Source organism: Oryctolagus cuniculus, chromosome 3 (genome assembly GCF_964237555.1).
Source record: "Oryctolagus cuniculus chromosome 3, mOryCun1.1, whole genome shotgun sequence".
Classification (NCBI taxonomy): domain Eukaryota; kingdom Metazoa; phylum Chordata; class Mammalia; order Lagomorpha; family Leporidae; genus Oryctolagus; species Oryctolagus cuniculus.
Genome location: NC_091434.1, coordinates 69,778,476 through 69,796,857, shown reverse-complemented (window position 1 = coordinate 69,796,857; position 18,382 = coordinate 69,778,476). Strand labels below are relative to the sequence as shown.

The window sequence follows — 18,382 nt, the reverse complement described above, 5'->3', positions numbered from 1 at the left end:
TCTGGGTCTCCCATGTGGGTGGCAGCAGTTCAAGCACTTGGGCCATCTTCCACTGCCTTTCCAGGCACATTAGCAGGGAGCTAGATGGAAAGTAGAGTAGCAGGGACTTGAACTGGCACCCATACAGGATGCCAGCACTGCAGGCTATGGCTCTATCCCACTGTGCCACACGATGGCCTGCATGGGTGAAGACTTGATCTAACTATGGTGTCTAGGAGGTGGGTTTAGTGGGCAATCTTTAGGTCACTGGTGGTTTGCCCCTGGAAGCTAGTTCTTTGTGAGAGGGTTGGTTTCATAAGCCAAGCATGCTTCCTGTCGTGCCAGGTTGTTGCGCCTTTGCCATCTTCCAGCCTCACCAGACTCACCCGAAGCTTGAACCAAAGGGGCCAATCTTAGACTGTGAGTCTCCAAACTGTAAACTGAAATAAACTTTCTTCCTTTCTTAATGTAATGAAAGTGAATTAATAGAGGTGGACTTCTAAATAAATATGGGTTATAAACAAGTGTGTATTTAACAAAATCTCATCCAGATTCTAATGATATTTATCGGCTACTCATTGATGACTACTATGTTCATACAAAATTTATTCATTCTGTTGAATGAATGTAGGGGGTTGCATTCAGTTTAAGATCTGTCCAAGTAAGTTAAAGTGTGATGAACAGGACTTGGTTATGAAAAGTTAACCAGCATTGAATCAAAGCTAAAGTTTGACTCCTTGGTCTTTTCTCACATGTCTCTTATAAAAACAGTATATTATTAAAGCATCTACCCCTGTTGTTTCTTATGTGGTTGAAATGTTCAGCTAACACTCAGATGCATATGGCACTATGAGAGCTCTGGAGTCAGACTGTCTATGCTTTGATTCCTGCCTCTCCCACTGAGTTGTGTGGCCTAGAGATGTTTCCTCATCTTTTTTTTTTTTTTTTTTTTAAGATTTTATTTATTTGAGAGTAGAATTACAGACAAAGAGAGGGGGAGACAGAGGTCTTCCATCTGCTGGTTCACTCCCCAGATGGCTGCAATGGCTGGAGATGAGCTGATCCAAAGCCAGGAGCCAGGAGCTTCTCCTAGGTATCCCACATGGGTACAGGGGCCCAAGGACTTGGGCCATCCTCCACTGTTTTTCCAGGCCATCAGCAGGGAGCTGGATTGGAAGTGGAGCAGCTGGGACTCCAACTGGTACCCATATGGGATGCCAGAACTGCAGGCTGGGGCTTTAACCCACTGCACCATAGTGCTGTCCCTCCCCGCCTTTAACAATTTATTTATTTCATTTGAATGTTAGAGAGAGAGAGAGAGAGAGAGAGAGAGAGAGAGAGAGAGAATCTTCCATTTCCTGGTTCTCTCCCCAAATGGCCACAGTGGCCAGAGCTGGGCTGATCCGAAGCCAAGAGTCAGGAGCTTCTTCTGGGTCTCCCACATGGGTACAGGGGCCAAGGACCTGGGCCATCCTCCACTGCTTTCCCAGATGCATTAGCAGGGAGCTGGATTGGAAGTGGAGCAGCTGGGTCTCAAACTGGCACCCATAACGGATGCTGTCGCCACAGGTAGCAGTTTTACTCACTATGCCATGGTGCTGGCCCATTTCCACATCTTTAAATCAGAGATGAATACAGTATTTAAGGTGGTTGTGAGGCCTGAATGGATTTATATAGGAAAAAGCTCTTGGAAAGGTGCCTGACTCAGAATAAGCACCCAATAGGTATTGGTAATTATTTTTTTTATTATTATTATTTTTGACTGAGTGGACAGTGAGAGAGAGAGAGACAGAGAGAAAGGTCTTCCTTTTGCCGTTGGTTCACCCGCCAATGGCCGCCGCCGCCAGCGTGCTGCGGCTGGTGCACTGCACTGATCCGAAGGCAGGAGCCAGGTGCTTTTCCTGGTCTCCCATGGGGTGCAGGGCCCTAGGACTTGGGCCATCCTCCACTGCACTCCCGGGCCACAGCAGAGAGCTGGCCTGGAAGAGGGGCAACCGGGACAAAATCTGGTGCCCCGACCGGGACTAGAACCCGGTGTGCTGGTGCCGCAAGGCGGAGGATTAGCCTGTTGAGCCACGGCGCCGGCCGGTATTGGTAATTATTATTACTGTTGTTTCTATTATTATTAAAGGAAATCTGTTTCCACCTTCTAGGAACTTAAAAAAAACTAGCATGGTGTTTTACAAAGTTCTATAAGCTCATTATGAAAAGTCTGCAGTCTACTTTGGGGCAGTAATCTCTGAAAGTCCACAACATTCAGAACAGTCTAGGAGCTAGAGGAAAGCAGGTGCCCCTTGCCATGTGTCCTACCAGAGTGGCTGCGTGACCTCTGAGACTGAATTCCCACTGCATCAGCACCCCAAGCTGGAGTCTTATGACCACCCAATGACTTTCCAGAGCCTTCCTGTAAAATCAGCTGACTGACTGCCTTGGCTCTTGTCCCAGCTAACAGGTGTAAATATCACTACCACCACCACAACGCCAAGCATTCTCTTGGCAGGGGGTTTAAGAATTAAATGATCCTTGGAGAATGATATGACCTCTCAATTCCAGAGCTCTAATTATGGTAAAATATTCTGAAAATGTGAAACATTAATCCTTTACTCTCCAAAAGTAACAAAACATAATTTCATAGGTGGGGGTGGGGGAAGTCTAAGCCTCCTTTTGGAAGACTGATCACCAGCTGTCTTTTAAAGATGAATTCTGTGGGGAGCAATCCGGACTGGACTAAGTTACTCGAATTAGGACTTATTCTATGCATCTGCTCTCCCACAATATGGCGCTGGGAGAGAAGTAAACAGCTTCCGCACAGCTGCCTCCAGTTCAACCAATTAACTGTAGGACTTGCTCCTGATTGGAGAGCAGCGTACTCAGCCGAGTTGGGATTGGTGGAGAGGACTATATAGGAGGAGAGAGACGGCATGGTGGTGTGGGTTGGTTGGAGAGTGCGTTGGAGAGTTCGCGGGGAAGTTCGTTACTTCGTTCTTTCTCATTTCTCTCTACTCATTCTTGCTTTGGGAGTTTGCTGTTTACTTATTCTTACTTTACTATAGAAAGGACTTGTAAAAAAAGGGAACAACAAGCGCCCGGTCCGGTGCGGCTCCTCCGCGTGCGGAGGAGCAGCAAGTGGTGCCGTGACTCGGATAGGAAACTTAGGACGGATATGAAACTTAGGAGGAAACCTGACTCGGATTAGGAAACCTAGGTCGGATAGCAAACTTAAGAGGGAAGAAACGGGAAGAACTGGGAAAATACCGGAGAGAGAGACTAGCAAACAGCCTAGGGAAAAGCCGGACGAAAAGGGTGCCGGAAGAAGCTATTGAAAGCCTAGGCATAGACTCGGATACGGACTATGGGGGGAAGCTGGGAGAAATCTCTAAGGTCGAAAGCGAAAGTGAAAGCTAGAACAAACAGACTCGGACGCGGACTGTGGGGAGAGGCCAGGAGAAATGAGGGAGGAGTATTGTTGGAGGAAAGTTTGGGGAAACATACCGGGTAGAGAAAAATGTTAGGGAAATTGAAGCCGCGGGGGGCAGGCCGAGGCGGAAACGGAAGCCACTTTGGGGTTCTCAAGTTAGCCCGGGAATAGGGGGCGAAAAGTTGAAACCAGAAGCTGAGACGTAAGCCAGATTGGGATCCGTCTGATTAGCCCGGGGAGCAAAGGACGGGAAGCCAAATCGTGGGGCGGAGACGTACGCTGGGTTGAATTCGCCAGGCTAGCCCGGGGAACTTGAATTGAATGCTAGTGGTGGAGACGCAAGCTACGCTGTGTTACTCGCGGAAGCCGCCGCGTGCAGAGAGAGCACGGGGCGTGAATAGATAGGGAACGCTGGCGTAGGCCGTGGTTCAGACGCGAAAGGGTTAAGCGTGGAGACCGCGGGGCGCGCGAAGCCAAGCCGAGCCGCGCAAAGCCGGGAAGTTGCGCAGATGAGAGAGGCGTGCGGGCTGAAGCGGCGCAGAGCCGGGAACCCGCCGGCGGGGCGAGGTGCCGGAAAGCCGCAGGGATAAGAGAAACAGAAGTTTGGAAGTGAAGTAAAAGAGAAATGGGAATGCTGGAAGATAGAAGTGAAATGGGAGAGGTAGGAATACCCGGAGATAGAGAAATAGAGAAAAATAAGGCCTCCCCTCAACATGCCAATTAGAAGGCTTGGATTCGGTCTGCCCGATTAGTGAGGCGATGAGCACCTGGGCGGCTAGCCGCAGGTCACCGAAGACAGGCACGAATTAACATCAGTAAAGCTTCCCCACAATGCAACAATTAGGAGGCTTGGATTCGGTCTGCCTGATTTAAGGCGGTAAGCGCCAGCAAAGCTCGACCAGAGTATGAGCTGCAGGTCACCGAAGATAGGCACGAACCAACACTAATAAGTCTCCCCCACAATAAGGCAATGAGAAGGCTTGGATTCGGTTTGCCTGATAGGTTTTGTAAGCCCCTGCGGGCAGAGCAGAGCATGCGCTGCAGGGCACCGAACACAGGCATGCATCAGTGCCTAAAAACCTCCTCACAATGGCGAAGAGAGGACCCGGATTCGGTTTTCCTGATTGATAGGACTTGTAAGAGCCTGTGGCAACTCTAGCAAGTAGAGCAGAGTGTGTTCCGCGGGACACCGAAGACAGGCGCGTATCAACGCTAAAAAATAAAAAGAAAGGGGGATCTGTGGGGAGCAATCCGGACTGGACTAAGTTACTCGAATTAGGACTTATTCTATGCATCTGCTCTCCCACAATATGGCGCTGGGAGAGAAGTAAACAGCTTCTGCACAGCTGCCTCCAGTTCAACCAATTAACTGTAGGACTTGCTCCTGATTGGAGAGCAGCGTACTCAGCCGAGTTGGGATTGGTGGAGAGGACTATATAGGAGGAGAGAGACGGCATGGTGGTGTGGGTTGGTTGGAGAGTGCGTTGGAGAGTTCGCGGGGAAGTTCGTTACTTCGTTCTTTCTCATTTCTCTCTACTCATTCTTGCTTTGGGAGTTTGCTGTTTACTTATTCTTACTTTACTATAGAAAGGACTTGTAAAAAAAGGGAACAACAAGCGCCCGGTCCGGTGCGGCTCCTCCGCGTGCGGAGGAGCAGCAAATTCAGTATCTCAAGCTTTATATGATGATGTTGAAAACATGGGCAGTAGACACAGAAGGACAAAGTCAAGAAGAAAAAGTAAGGGAGGGAGGGGCTAAGAGCTTCTGATGAGTAGCTGGAGGGAGAAGTAGAAAGGGAAAAATACAAACAACGAGTGGGGGCTCAGAGACACTAATCAGTCAGTATGTATTGATGACTAACTATCTCCACTGCACAGTTAGGCAATCTGGAAAATCAAATTAGGATAAAGTACACTCTAAAGGAATATAAAAAGTGGTTGGATAGACAACGCATGAAGAAATAATGTGCTAAATAAGATCTAAGGATCAGTCACAGAGTGACACACAATCAACTGTCAATGTTGTATATTTATGTATATTAGAAGTTCAGAGATTGCTGGGGTAAAGAAACCAGGCTATCAGGTTTTAGCTATCAGGGAACAAGAAACTGTTTGAGCCCAGAAACTGGAAAAAGAAAAAAACAAAGATAATAAATACAGAAAGAGAAAGACCATTTGGAGCTATAAATTCATAGCAGCATCTATGTCTGACTACCCTTAACTGGTCATTAGATGATATTAAGAAATTACTTAATATTCATTATGTTAGATTTATAAGAGTATTGGAGAATGTCCTGGTTTTTTTTTTTTTTTTTTTTGAGATACGTCCTGAATAATCAAAGATAAAGTGTCATGATGTTGGCATTATGTTAATGATTGTTGAATTGAGGTGATGGGTGTAAGGAAATTTATTCTACTCTTTGCTTTTCCAAAGGATTTTACATTTTCATAAAGAAAAGTTGAAAAGATCACATCATTAAATTTAAAAATATACATAAAGACTGAAAGGAATTAAAACAAAAATTCTACCAGTGGTTACGTTATGATGATGGATGAACCCCACCTCTCTACTTTTTCCTCTAGTGAAAATGTTCTGCACTGTGCTTACACTGACTTCATAATGGAAAATAATGTAAAAGCTATTGTGTAAGCTTTAAAAAATACATAAGAATATAACTTGGGGCCACTGTCAGGGTGCAGCTGCCTGGGACAGCTAAATCCCCTGTTGTAGTGATGGTTTGAGTCCTGGTTCCTCTGCTTCCAACACAGCTTCCAGATAATATGACTTGGGAGGCAGCAGATAATGACTCAACTACTTGGGGCCCTCTACCCACATGGGAGGCCTGGATGGAGTTCTGGGCTTCTGGCTTCAGCTTGGCCTAGTCCTGGCTGTTTGCAGGCATTTAGGGAAGGAACATCTTTCTCTCTTGCTTTACCTTACAAATAAAAATAAAGGCCGGCGCCGCGGCTCAATAGGCTATTCCTCCGCCTGTGGTGCTGGCACACCGGGTTTTAGTCCCTGTCCGGGCGCCCCTCTTCCAGGCCAGCTCTCTGCTGTGGCCCGGGAGTGCAGTGGAGGATGGCCCAAGTGTTTGGGCCCTGCACCCCATGGGAGACCAGGAGGAAGCACCTGGCTCCTGCCATCGGATCAGCGCAGTGCGCCGGCCACAGTGCGCCGGCCGTGGCAGCCATTGGAGGGTGAACCAACGGTAAAGGAAGACCTTTCTCTCTGTCTCTCTCTCTCTCACTGTCCACTCTGCCTGTCAAAAATAAATAAATAAATAAAAAACATAAAAAAGAATATAATGACATACTAGGCATAGTAAAGGGTTCTTTTGTAAGGTGCATCTGGTTCATCATGGAAATACTGGGACTTGCAGGTGAACCAGAAGGGTGCAGCAGAAGAGAGCCGCTATCCCTTTGTCGACTTCTGCTTTGAGTCTTCAGGTTAGTTCTTCCTACCTCCAAATAATTTCAAGCCTAGACACAATCACTTGACATGTAAAGGCCTTGTACTGGGTGTCGTTCCAGGAGTGATGATAAAACAAAATGAGGATTAAAGTCTAAGTTTTAGCTTCAGTTCTCTATGTGTAAAATGATATCCAAGTATCCAGGAAGAGCAAATAATCTCTGAAATTCAGCAATTTACAGTTGAGTGGAAGGATCAAATACCTTGTTCTTTTCTTATTTTCTCATTCACATAACAAGCTTACAACATTACTTCAAACCCATGATGGACAGCTCATGGCTGTGAAACACTATTTTTAGAGTAATTCCCAGTTCATGTGAAAACAGACACTAAGATTAAGACACTTCTTTTGAAATTGCTTTAGTCATTGTTTACATGAGAAGTAAGAACACTACTGGCTGGCATATATCCATGATAACATTTTTCTAGAATTTCTCTACATCACATAAATATGTAAAATTCTGTAGGAGGAAATGCCAAGAACTTACCGCAAGGTGTTCAAAATTGGAAACACACTATTTCCAGCACCACAGCCGACCTAAAATCAAGAGAATAGACAAATATCATGAAAACAAGGTTAAATTTTCATCACCAAGGTCAAATTTCCTATTTAAAAAACAGGAACGAATTTATTGGATTTCTTGGTATGGTAGAATTTTCTAAACTCAAAAGCAATAAGCCAAACCACAAGAATAACATTTAGAAATTTGACCATAGAAATATTTAGAATTTTTACACACACTCAAATAAACCAAAGTAAAAGGCAATCAACACACTGTGAACAAAAGGGCAGAACTCATGAAATAAAATCAGATAAAAAAGCAAAGGAGGATTGGTGTTATGGTGCAATGGGTTAAGCCACTGCCTGTGACTCTGGCATCCCATATGGGCACAGGTTCAAGTTTCAGTTGCTCCACTTCTGATCCAGCTCCCTGCTAATGTGCCCGGGAAAGCAGCAGAAGATGGCCCAAGTCCCTGGGCCCTGCATCCACGTGAGAGACCTGGATGAAACTCCAGGCTCCTGGCTTTGGCCTGCTCCAGCCCTGGCTGTTGTGGCTATTTTGGGAATGAATCAGCGGATGGAAAATCTCTCTCCTTCTTTATTGTTCCCTTTCTTTCTCTGTAACTCTAATTTTCAAATAAATAAAATAAATCTTTAAAAAAAAGGAAATAGATGGAACACAAAGAAGTAGAAATGGCTTCTAAACATTTGAAGAATGAAATGACCCATTTAATAATCAAAGAAATGCAAATTAAGACAAGGTACAATATTTGTCTAAGAAGGTCAAAAACTCTAAAATAAGAATATTTTAGGCCGGCGCCGCGGCTCACTAGGCTAATCCTCCTCCTTGCGGCGCCGGCACACCGGGTTCTAGTCCCGGTCGGGGCGCCAGATTCTGTCCCGGTTGCCCCTCTTCCAGGCCAGCTCTCTGCTGTGGCCAGGGAGTGCAGTGGAGGATGGCCCAGGTGCTTGGGCCCTGCACCCCATGGGAGACCAGGAAAAGCACCTGGCTCTTGGCTCCTGCCATCGGATCAGCGCGGTGTGCCGGCCGCGGCAGCCATTGGAGGGTGAACCAACGGCAAAGGAAGACCTTTCTCTCTGTCTCTCTCTCTCTCACTGTCCACTCTGCCTGTAAAAAAAAAAAAAAAAAAAAAAAAAAAAAAAAAAAAAAAAAAAAAAAGAATATTTTAATCAATGAAGATGTGATGAAACAGACACATTGCCATGGAATTAATATTATTGTATATTAGCATAATATTAGTAAAACTTCTTAGAAATGATGAACTAGTAAATCTAACCTAAGACCATAAAAGAAAAGTGTAGCTAAAGTTTATACCAAAAGATGTTTACTGAAGAAAACCTGAAAACAATTTAAGTGGCCAACAGTTGAAAACATGCAAGTAAAATTATAGAACTCCACATAGCAAATCACTTGTAGCCTTCAAAGTGTTTACAGAGAATTTTTAAAGATAGGGAAAACTGCTCATGATATAATGTTAAGTAGAAACAAGGCAAAACCCCAAAATATATGAACAGTATAATCAAAAGGAGAAAAAAGTCAGGAAAATGTTAACAGTGGTTAAATTCTTTGTAGGACTCTGGGTAATTTCATTTCTCTGATCTTTAGCAAGTTATTTGTAATCAACATATGAGAGTACTTCAAAAAGTATGTAAAATTGGTATTAAAAGATAAGTTTATTTTGGTACAAAAAATTGGGAATCCATGCAGTTTTTCTTTTCTTTTTTAAAAAATTATTTTATTTTATTTTTATTTTATTTTATTTATTATTTTATTTATTTGAAAGGCAAAGTTACAAAGAGGCAGAGGCAGATATATATATGAGGTCTTCCATCCGCTGGTTCATTCCCCAACTGGCCACAATGCCTGGAGCTGCGCTGATCCGAAGCCAGGAGCTTCTTTCAGGTCTCCCACGTGGGTGCAGGGGCCCAAGAACTTGAGCCAAAGCAGAGAGCTGGATCGGAAGTGGAGCAATCAGGACTTGAACCAGCACCCACATGGGATTGCCAGTACTGCAGGTGGCGGCTTTACCCGCTACACCACAGCACTGGCCCTGTAGTTTTTCATAATATTTATTTTCCATAAGCTTTTTGAAGACCCCTTATATGCTTAGATTTCAAAGCTTTTTGTACCCAAATTGACTGTTTAGTCCTGTATTTCTGTGAGCATTCTGAAGTAACAAAGATACGGATTAGTTTCAAAAATAGAAAACCAGGGTCTGGTGCTGTGGCATAGCAGGTAGAGCCTGCAGTGCCAGCATCTTTTACAGGTACCGGTTCAGGTTCTAGTTGTTCCACTTCCAATCCAGCTCCCTGCTAATGCCCCAGGGAAAGCAGTGGAAGATGGCCCAGGTACTTAGGCCTCTGTACCCACATGGGGGACCTGAAGGAAACTCCTGGCTCCTGGCTTCAGATCAGCCCAGCTCCAGCCCTTCTGGTCATTTGGGGAGTGAAACAGTGGATGGAAAATCTCTCTCTCTCTCTCCCGCTCTATAACTCTGCCTTTCAAATAAGTAAATAAATCTTAAAAAAAAAAAATAAAAAAACAAATTCTATGACAGATTATAGAAAATTATTTATTTCATATTTCCATTGCATTTAAAAAGATATAATCACAGAGGGTAAAATTAAGGCCAACACTTCACTGGCACTTAAAATTGCCCTCAATTTTGAAAGAAAACAAATTTTTTTAAAAAAAAGCAATAACAGCAAAATTATAACTATAAACATATAACTTGATGTTAAAGATGTGAGTTCCTTAAATATTAGTTTTGCACTCAAGAATACTGAGCACTTATTTAGATCTGATCATATTGCACCTAAGAACTGGACTTTTGATAAAATAATATGGAATGTACATTTTAAAATCATTACTTTCTGTCTTTGTCCCCTGAGCACAGTACCTCCAGTATTCTGAAAGTGGCATTGCTACCAGGAAAAAATTCAGCTTTCAGACAGCTTTTTCTGTGTTCTTCAGAGTCTGGGTGGGAAAAATTAGACCCTACTTTGCTTTGACCATCTGATGAGCCAGAACTTTTTTTATAGTGAGTTCTTCCTTCGGGCATAGTAGGATAGTGCATTTCTGAGGAACAATTTGCAGAATTAGTTTTCACGCAATCCCAAGACGATTCTTCCGTCTTCTCTTTAAGTTTTTGATCAACTGGAAGAATTTCAGGAAATTCCCTCAACAGCCAATTACGGTCCTTGAAAAATTTATTCTTATGAATCTTGTAAAATGTGTTCCAATATTTACTAGCTTCACTCTCATATTTAACTGAAATAAAGAGAAAAGAGATTTATTTTACTATAAATTATATTTACTATTAACTACTACGTTAATAATATACAAGGGGGAAATCTGTGGAAAAAAATGGAGTTAAAAGATGGTGGGAAAAAAAATTCATGCTCAATTTTTTTATAATATGCATTTTCCATTAACTTTTTAAAAACCCACTAGTACATTATTTATCATTTATAATAATTATGAGGTTACTTCAAAAACTTAATGGAAAATGGAATTAAAAGATAATGTGCATTTTTTGTGAATTTGTATATTTACTAGAACTTTAATATCCTCATAACTTTTTCTTATCTGATAAAAGGTTAAAACTACAAAGATTGGCTGGCGCCGCGGCTCACTAGGCTAATCCTCCGCCTTGCGGCGCCGGCACACCGGGTTCTAGTCCCGGTTGGGGCGCCAGATTCTGTCCCGGTTGCCCCTCTTCCAGGCCAGCTCTCTGCTGTGGCCAGGGAGTGCAGTGGAGTATGGCCCAGGTGCTTGGGCCCTGCACCCCATGGGAGACCAGGAGAAGCACCTGGCTCCTGGCTCCTGCCATCGGATCAGCGCGGTGCGCCAGCCGAGGTGCGCCGGCCGCAGCGCGCAGGCCGTAGCACGCTGGCCGCGGCGGCCATTGGAGGGTGAACGCCATTGGAGGGTGAACCAATGGCAAAAGGAAGACCTTTTTCTCTGTCTCTCTCTCTCTCACTGTCCACTCTGCCTGTCAAAAAAAAACAAAAAACAAAACAAAAAAAACACAAAGATTTATACAACTCTTGTCGAAGTGTGGGATAAGTTTCCTATCTCTATAAGTCTGCTTCTATCGTAATAGTTTGCGTGATAAATTGTTATGAAGAATCTAATCATTATAAATTACTTTCTGTGGTATAATATTGGAATGTTAACAATCATATTTTTATAGATAACCTGTGTGTCTCTTTATCATCTTTGAGAAAGGCCACCTCATTTTTTATGTCTCCATAAACGCAGTTTCAACATGACAAATGTGCAAATTGTTGATCAGCCAGGAAATTGTGGAATTGTAAGTGACACAACTTCAGAGCTAGAAGGCTTACTGAAACAATGCACTCTAACCTCCTTGTTTGCATTTGAAGAGCAGCCCTCAGAGGAGCCAGCTCCATGTCCCGGACTCCTGGAATCTACAGGCCATTCCATAACTCCATTCTTCCCTACCTCCAGAGGTTATCTCTTCTCATTGACATCTTCCAACATAAAGAGTTAATGGAATTTTTAAAAACTTTTATTTATTTATTTGAGAGGCAGAGAGACAGAGAAACACAGACAAAGAGCTCCCATCTGCCTGTTTACTCCCTACATGCCCACAATAGCTGTGGCTGGGCCAGGCAGAAGTCAGGAGCAGGGAACTCATTCCAGGTCACTGATGTGGGTGGCAGGGACCGAAGTACTTGGGCTATCACTTGCTGCCACCAAGGGTGTACGTTAGCTGGAACCTGGATTGGACAGCAGAGCTGGGATTCAACCCAGGCACTCCCTTATAGGATGAGGGTGTCCCAAGTGGTGTCTTAACCACTAGACCAAACACCTGCTCCATTATAGGGAATTGCTGATACTTCCTTACAACAGATGTAAATTTTGTGATGACATCACTAGGTTCCAGGGTCAGGGCTGAGACAACAGTTTCGGAATTTCAAGCAAATCTCAGCTTTCAGCCTCTTCCCATTTGTATCTTAAATTAGTAAAATAATTCACTCCCTTACATTTCCTAAACACTATCATATCATAGGTCTAATTCCGATGCCTAATCCATGGATGAAGTGTTACTTTCAACCAATGTAGACACATGACATTTTAAAAGTGCTTTCAAAGAGTGCAAAAGCTTTCCATGGGTATAGAATCATTTCCAAGAGTTAGTGTTACGTGAAAAAGCAAGGCAGAGCACAATGTGTGTATTATGCAACTATTCCTTAAAAAGAAGAAAAATACATATATGTTCATAGGAGGGGTTACAAAAGGTTCATGGAAAAGTGGAATTGAAAGATAATGCACAATTCCCATGAGCTTTCTGAAGCTCCCTCATATACATACTACTTACTTACACACATACAGGCACAACCCCCTTCTGGGAACATAATCACACAATTAGTAACACCAGTTGCCTCAAAGAGAGGAATGGAGTCACTGGGGATCACAACTGAAGGAGAGTTTTCATTTGAATTTTGCTCTATATGAATTTATGACCTCTTCTAAAAATAAACTAAAAATAAAGAAAGGGCTTGTTTCTTTCACAATTTTAAAGAAGCCCCGGCTCCCAGAGAAGCAGCTGCATGTAGTCAGGCTCACCTTTGTAACACAGCCCTGTCCCTTACACTTTTCCTTTTTTTCCTTCCATTTTTATCTCTGTGGCCTTGTACCACAGATCCCCACCCATTTGGCCGTAAGATTTCCATGCCATCAGGACAGCTATAAAGACAGAAACTCCCTGTCTTAAGGTCTAAGAAATGAAAGTGGATCTCTGTAAGAAAAGAGTTATGTGATATTAAGTCTAAAATATGCTCACATCTGCACTAATTGAAGGAAGCCTATTTATGGTGAATCTAAAAATATGTATTTATCTTTTAAAATAGTCCTGTCTCTCTTTTAACAATTGGAGTGCACCTGATACACTCTGAAAGAGAGCAAAACAACATTCTGAAAATCGGGCTCAGGAGAAATCAGATTTCTACAGAATCTTCTCAAACTTTCTTGTTCCTTTACCTTAAAAACTCTCTTTGTAACTCACTCCATGTAGGTAAAAATTTTTCTTTTTCTTTTTTTTTTTTTTAAAGATTTATTTATTTTACTTGAAAGTCACAGTTACACGGAGAGGAGAGGCAGAGAAAGAAAGAGAGGTCTTCCATCTGTTGGTTCACTCCCCAGATGGCTGCAACTGCTGGGGCTGCACTGATCTGAAGCCAGGAGCTTCTTCTGGGTCTCCCACATGGGTGCAGGGACCCAAGGACTTGAGCCATCTCCTACTGCTTTCCCACGCCATAGCAGAGAGCTGGATTGGAAGTGGAGCAGCCAGGACTCTGCCCATATGGGATGCTGGCACCGCAGGTGGCGACTTTACCCACTACGCTACAGTGCCGGCGCCTAAAAATTTTTCTACCTAATAAAAAGCAGCCACATGGGACCAGCATTGTGGCACAGTGGGTTAAGCCACTGCCTGCAATGCTGTCACCGCATAGGAGTGCCACACTTGGGTTTCAGCTGTCCTACTTCCAATCTAGCTCCATGCTAATATGCCTGCGAAAGAAGCAGAAGATGGCTCAAGTGTTTGAGTCCCTGCAACCCATGTGGGAGAATCAAAAGGAGTTCCTGGTTCTTGGCTTTGGCCTGACCCAGCCCCAGGCATTGCAGCCATTTGGGTAGTGAACTAACAGATGAAAGATCTCTCTCTCTGTGTCTCTCCCTCTCCTTTTTACTCTCTGTAACTCTGTCTCTCAAGTAAATAAATAAATCTTTTTAAACATTTTTTAAGCAAACACCTAAGTAGACTTACTGTCAGTCAAATCTCTAATATTTGAGTTTCCAATAACCAATGACTTGTAAAATGAGCTTGGGCCCAATTACCACTAACTAGAATGTAATACTATTTCTTGATTAATTTGTGGGAATATTCTCTACCAATTAATTGATGTGTGTGTGAGGGGGACAAGCCAGGGGAGTGCAGGAGAGTAACTTGATAAAAAGTGTGCACGGCAGTTCTTTTATAATAGGAAAAAGTGAGAGATATCTCAATTGCTAGCAACATAGGCATCAACAAGCAAATAGGGCAACCTTATTTGCAATTTAAAAATAAAGGATTATAATGTTAAGAGAAAAACATTCACACAGATATTATATACACCCTGATAGCAATACTAAATTTTATTTTTAATAGATTTTCGTTTTTTAAAAAACAAACGTTATTTAAGAAACCATGAGACAGAGATTAAGAGAGAAGGAGTGGTCCCATCCATTGGTTCACTCCCTAAATGACCATGATGGTTGAAGCCAGGAGCTGGGAACTCAATTGAGGTCTCCCACATGGATGGCAAAGGCTCAACCACAGGAGCCATCACTGTGACCTCCCACTCTGTACTAGCAGGAAGCTGGAATCAGGAGCAGAGTCAGGACTGGAACCCAGGTACTCTGATATGGGATGTGAGCATCCCAACTGGCATCTTAGTCACTAGTCCAAATGCCCATCCCATAACTTTTTATGTTCTGCTGATTCATAACAATCAGATGAAAATCTAGAGCAACAATAACAATTTAATGATTATTTGGCAGTTCTTCCTTCTGTAAAGATGCATCTATATCACATACAGAGTATTAGCTGGGGTTGGTGCTGTGGCATAGTAGGTTAAGCCTCCACCTATTGTGCCTGTCTCCCAAATGGGTGCCGTTTGAGTCCTGGCTGCTCCACTTCCAACCCAGATCCCTGCTAATGGCCTGGGAAAGCAGTGGAGGATGGCCCAAGTCCTTGGGTCCCTGCACCCATGTGGGAGATTTGGAAGAAGCTCCTGGCTTCTGGCTTTGGATCAGCCCAGCTCTGGCTATCGCAGCCAGTTGAGGAGTGAACCAGCACATGGAAGACTCCTGTCTCTGTAACTCTGCCTCACAAATAAATAAATACATCTTTTTATTTTTTTTTTATAAGAAAAAGAGTACTAGCTGGACTTTTCATTCACTGTGCCTACACAATTTCTTTATTTGATGAACAGGTTGATTTATGGTATTCTCTAAAGTCCATCTGAGCTCTAAAAATTCTCTCTATATTCCTATTAAACCCTATACATTTATGGAGAACATTAAACAATATTAGTTCTAAAAACCACAAAATCTACAAAATACAAAAAATTGATTTAAACATGAGCCTAGACTACTATTTTAATTTTTACAATTTGTAAAGAAAATGAATCTGTGGTGACATGACTACAATCTGGCTCAGATACTAAACACATCAAGCATCTAAATTTAACCCTAGCCTATGCAGTCTTTATAAAGAATTTGATTTCTATTAGAAGACAACAGTCAAGGCTTGCTAGTGTATGTTCTCTTAAGCTTCTTTTTCAGTATTTCCTACTCAAGATTTAGAAGAAAACAGTCAAGCAATTACATAAATCATTATACCAATAACAGCAATAAGATAATAAGCATCACATATTTTGGGTATATATTATGAGCCAGGCACTAGTCAAATGCTTAATTTGGATTTTTCCCCCCACTTAGTCTTAACAATATCTCTCGGATAGGCAATATTATTTCAATTTAAAGTTAAAGAAACTCAAGGTCAGAGGAGATAAAAAAAATTTCCCCAAGGCCACTCAGCTTGAAAGTCTGTTTCAAGTCTATCAAATTCCATGGCCTTTTTTTTTTTTTTTTAAAGACTTATTTGTTTATTTGAAAGGCAGAATTACAAAGAGACAAGGAGAGAAAGAGAGGTCTTCAACCGGCTGGTTCACTCTTTAAACGACTGCAATAGCTGGAGCTGGGCCAGGCTGAAGCCAGGAACCAGGAGCTTCTGCTGGGTCTCCCACATGGATGGCCGGGGCAAAAGTACAAGGGCCATATTCTGCTGCTTTTCCCAGGTGCATTAGCAGGGAGCTGGATTGGAAGTGGAGCAGCCAGGACATAAATCTATACCCATATGGGATGCCTGTGTCACAGGCAGTAGCTTAACCTGCTACGCCTCAATGCTAGCCCCTATGGCCTTACTCTTATCTATTACCCCACATTGCTTTCCTAACCTAAAGTAAAAATGAATCCCTTCCAAAATATCTCTGAAAATAATCTCTGTTTTTCTGGTTCCTACTTTCCTTTCAATTACAAGGCATCAGGTTGAAATTAGAACCTCAGCGTGACTTAGAATCAGTTCTAAGTAAATTGTAAAAACAGTGCTGCCTATAGTTCACCTTCATTACAAAAGATCAGAAATAAAAAATTATTAAACTTTAGTCTTTGAGTTACATAAACTATAAACCAGGCAAGCTTATACGATGGAATCAATAGGAACAAAAAAATGCTCTCTGAGTCTAGATAGGTTTGGGGGACAGAAACAAAACCAAGAAGCAGCACCAACGGCTGGGAACTTGCTTGACTTTTACGGGTAGGCTTCCAGGGCTGGCATTTGGTACAGCAGCTAAGTTACCACCTGCGATGCCCGCATTCCATATCAGAGTGCCTGGTGCAGTCCCACTTCCCATCCAGCTTCCTGCTAATGTGCATCCTGGGAGGCAGCAGGTGATGGCTCAAGTACTTGGGTCCCACTACCCACGTGGGAGACCCAGATTGAGTTCCTAGTTCCTGGTTTAGGCCTGATCCATCCATGGCTGTTGTGGGCATTTGGGGGAATGAATCAGCAGATGGAAAACATCTCTGACTTTGTCTGTTAAAAAAAAAAAAGTAAATAAAGAAAGATTTAAAAAATAAAGTTAGGCTCTCAGGAGTATCTCCAATGAATACTGGCAGGCCCAGACCCAGAGTTCCCAGTAATTTGCGACAGTTCCTGAGACCCCACAGAAGTTCAAACTCATCATAATGATGACTGTGCAACAACAAACACCATTGGCATCTGACCTAATTTCCTGAACCGAAAGCATATTTGTTATAACAGGCATATTGGAGGAGTGACTTCTCCGACCACAAGTGAGAAATGTAGTCTCAATCTGCTGTTAACCCACCACTGGTTTGGGTCGATAATGAGAGAAGAATATAGTGTGGAGAAATCTGCTCTTGACTGACCTAAACAGGTATATTAATGATCAATTTTTTTCTTTCTTTCTTTTTTAAAGATTCACTTATTTATTTATTTATTTGAAAGAGTTACAGAGTAGAAGAGGCAGAGAGAGAGAGAGAGAGAGAGAGAGAGAGAGAGAGAGAGAGAAAGAGAAGTCTTCCATTGACTGGTTCACTCCCCAAATGGCTGCAACAGCCAGAGCTGAGCCAATCCAAAGCCAGGAGCCAGGAGCTTCCTCCTTGTCTCCCACATGGGTGCAGGGGCCCAAGGAGTTGGGACATCCTCTGCTGCCTTCCCAGGTGCATTAGCAGAGAATTGGATCAGAAGTGGAGTGGCCAGGACTCGAACCAGCGCCCATATGGGATGCTGGCGCAGCAGGTAAAGGCTCAGGCCACTACTCCACAGCACTGGCCTCTCGAATTTTTTCTTGGAGGGACATTCTTGCTCTCAGGCTGCTGACACAGAGTTAATTGCTCTATGCTAGTGGCGTAAAAAGGATGTCATGATTGTTTAACCACAACCAGATGAAGCAACTTCTCAATTATTCATTTATTAAATTCAACACTGTTGAGGGTAAGAAGGAATATGGCACACTAACCATACTGAAATAATTCAGAATTCACTCTGAATCACACTGAACATCAAACACAAAGAGTGAATTAAACCATTTGTGTATCTGACATACATGATATGATTAATATGAATTATGAAAATTTATTCTAAGTTGCCATGTAACAAAAGGCAATTTAAAGTTATTTTTGCACATCAATTACGCAAATACCTGAGCTCTCAGAGTTGGAAATTTCCACATGTCACTGATAAAGTTCTTTGTCTAATGAAAGAAAACTCATGAGTTATGAAATTAAAAGTGTATTTCTGAGAGCACTACATGAAATGTTACACAAACCGAAGCCAATGTATAAACAAGTACCCTAAATTTATCAGCACAAAACTTATAGCTACCTTTATTTTCAC

The 18,382-nt window shown here is 42.7% G+C and overlaps 1 protein-coding gene across 9 annotated transcripts in view; it reads right to left on the bottom strand.

Annotated features, from left to right (window-relative positions):
* Window positions 1–18,382, bottom strand: part of METTL8 (methyltransferase 8, tRNA N3-cytidine) — a 119,484-nt gene that overhangs the window by 12,832 nt on the left and 88,270 nt on the right. For all 9 annotated transcript variants that reach the window (XM_070070704.1, XM_051848528.2, XM_051848525.2 and 6 more), the window contains 2 exons: window positions 10,289–10,659; window positions 7,354–7,403 (listed from right to left, as the gene is read on the bottom strand). In XM_070070704.1, coding sequence (XP_069926805.1) covers window positions 7,354–7,403; window positions 10,289–10,659 — 421 coding nt within the window. The remainder of the gene's footprint in view (window positions 1–7,353; window positions 7,404–10,288; window positions 10,660–18,382) is intronic.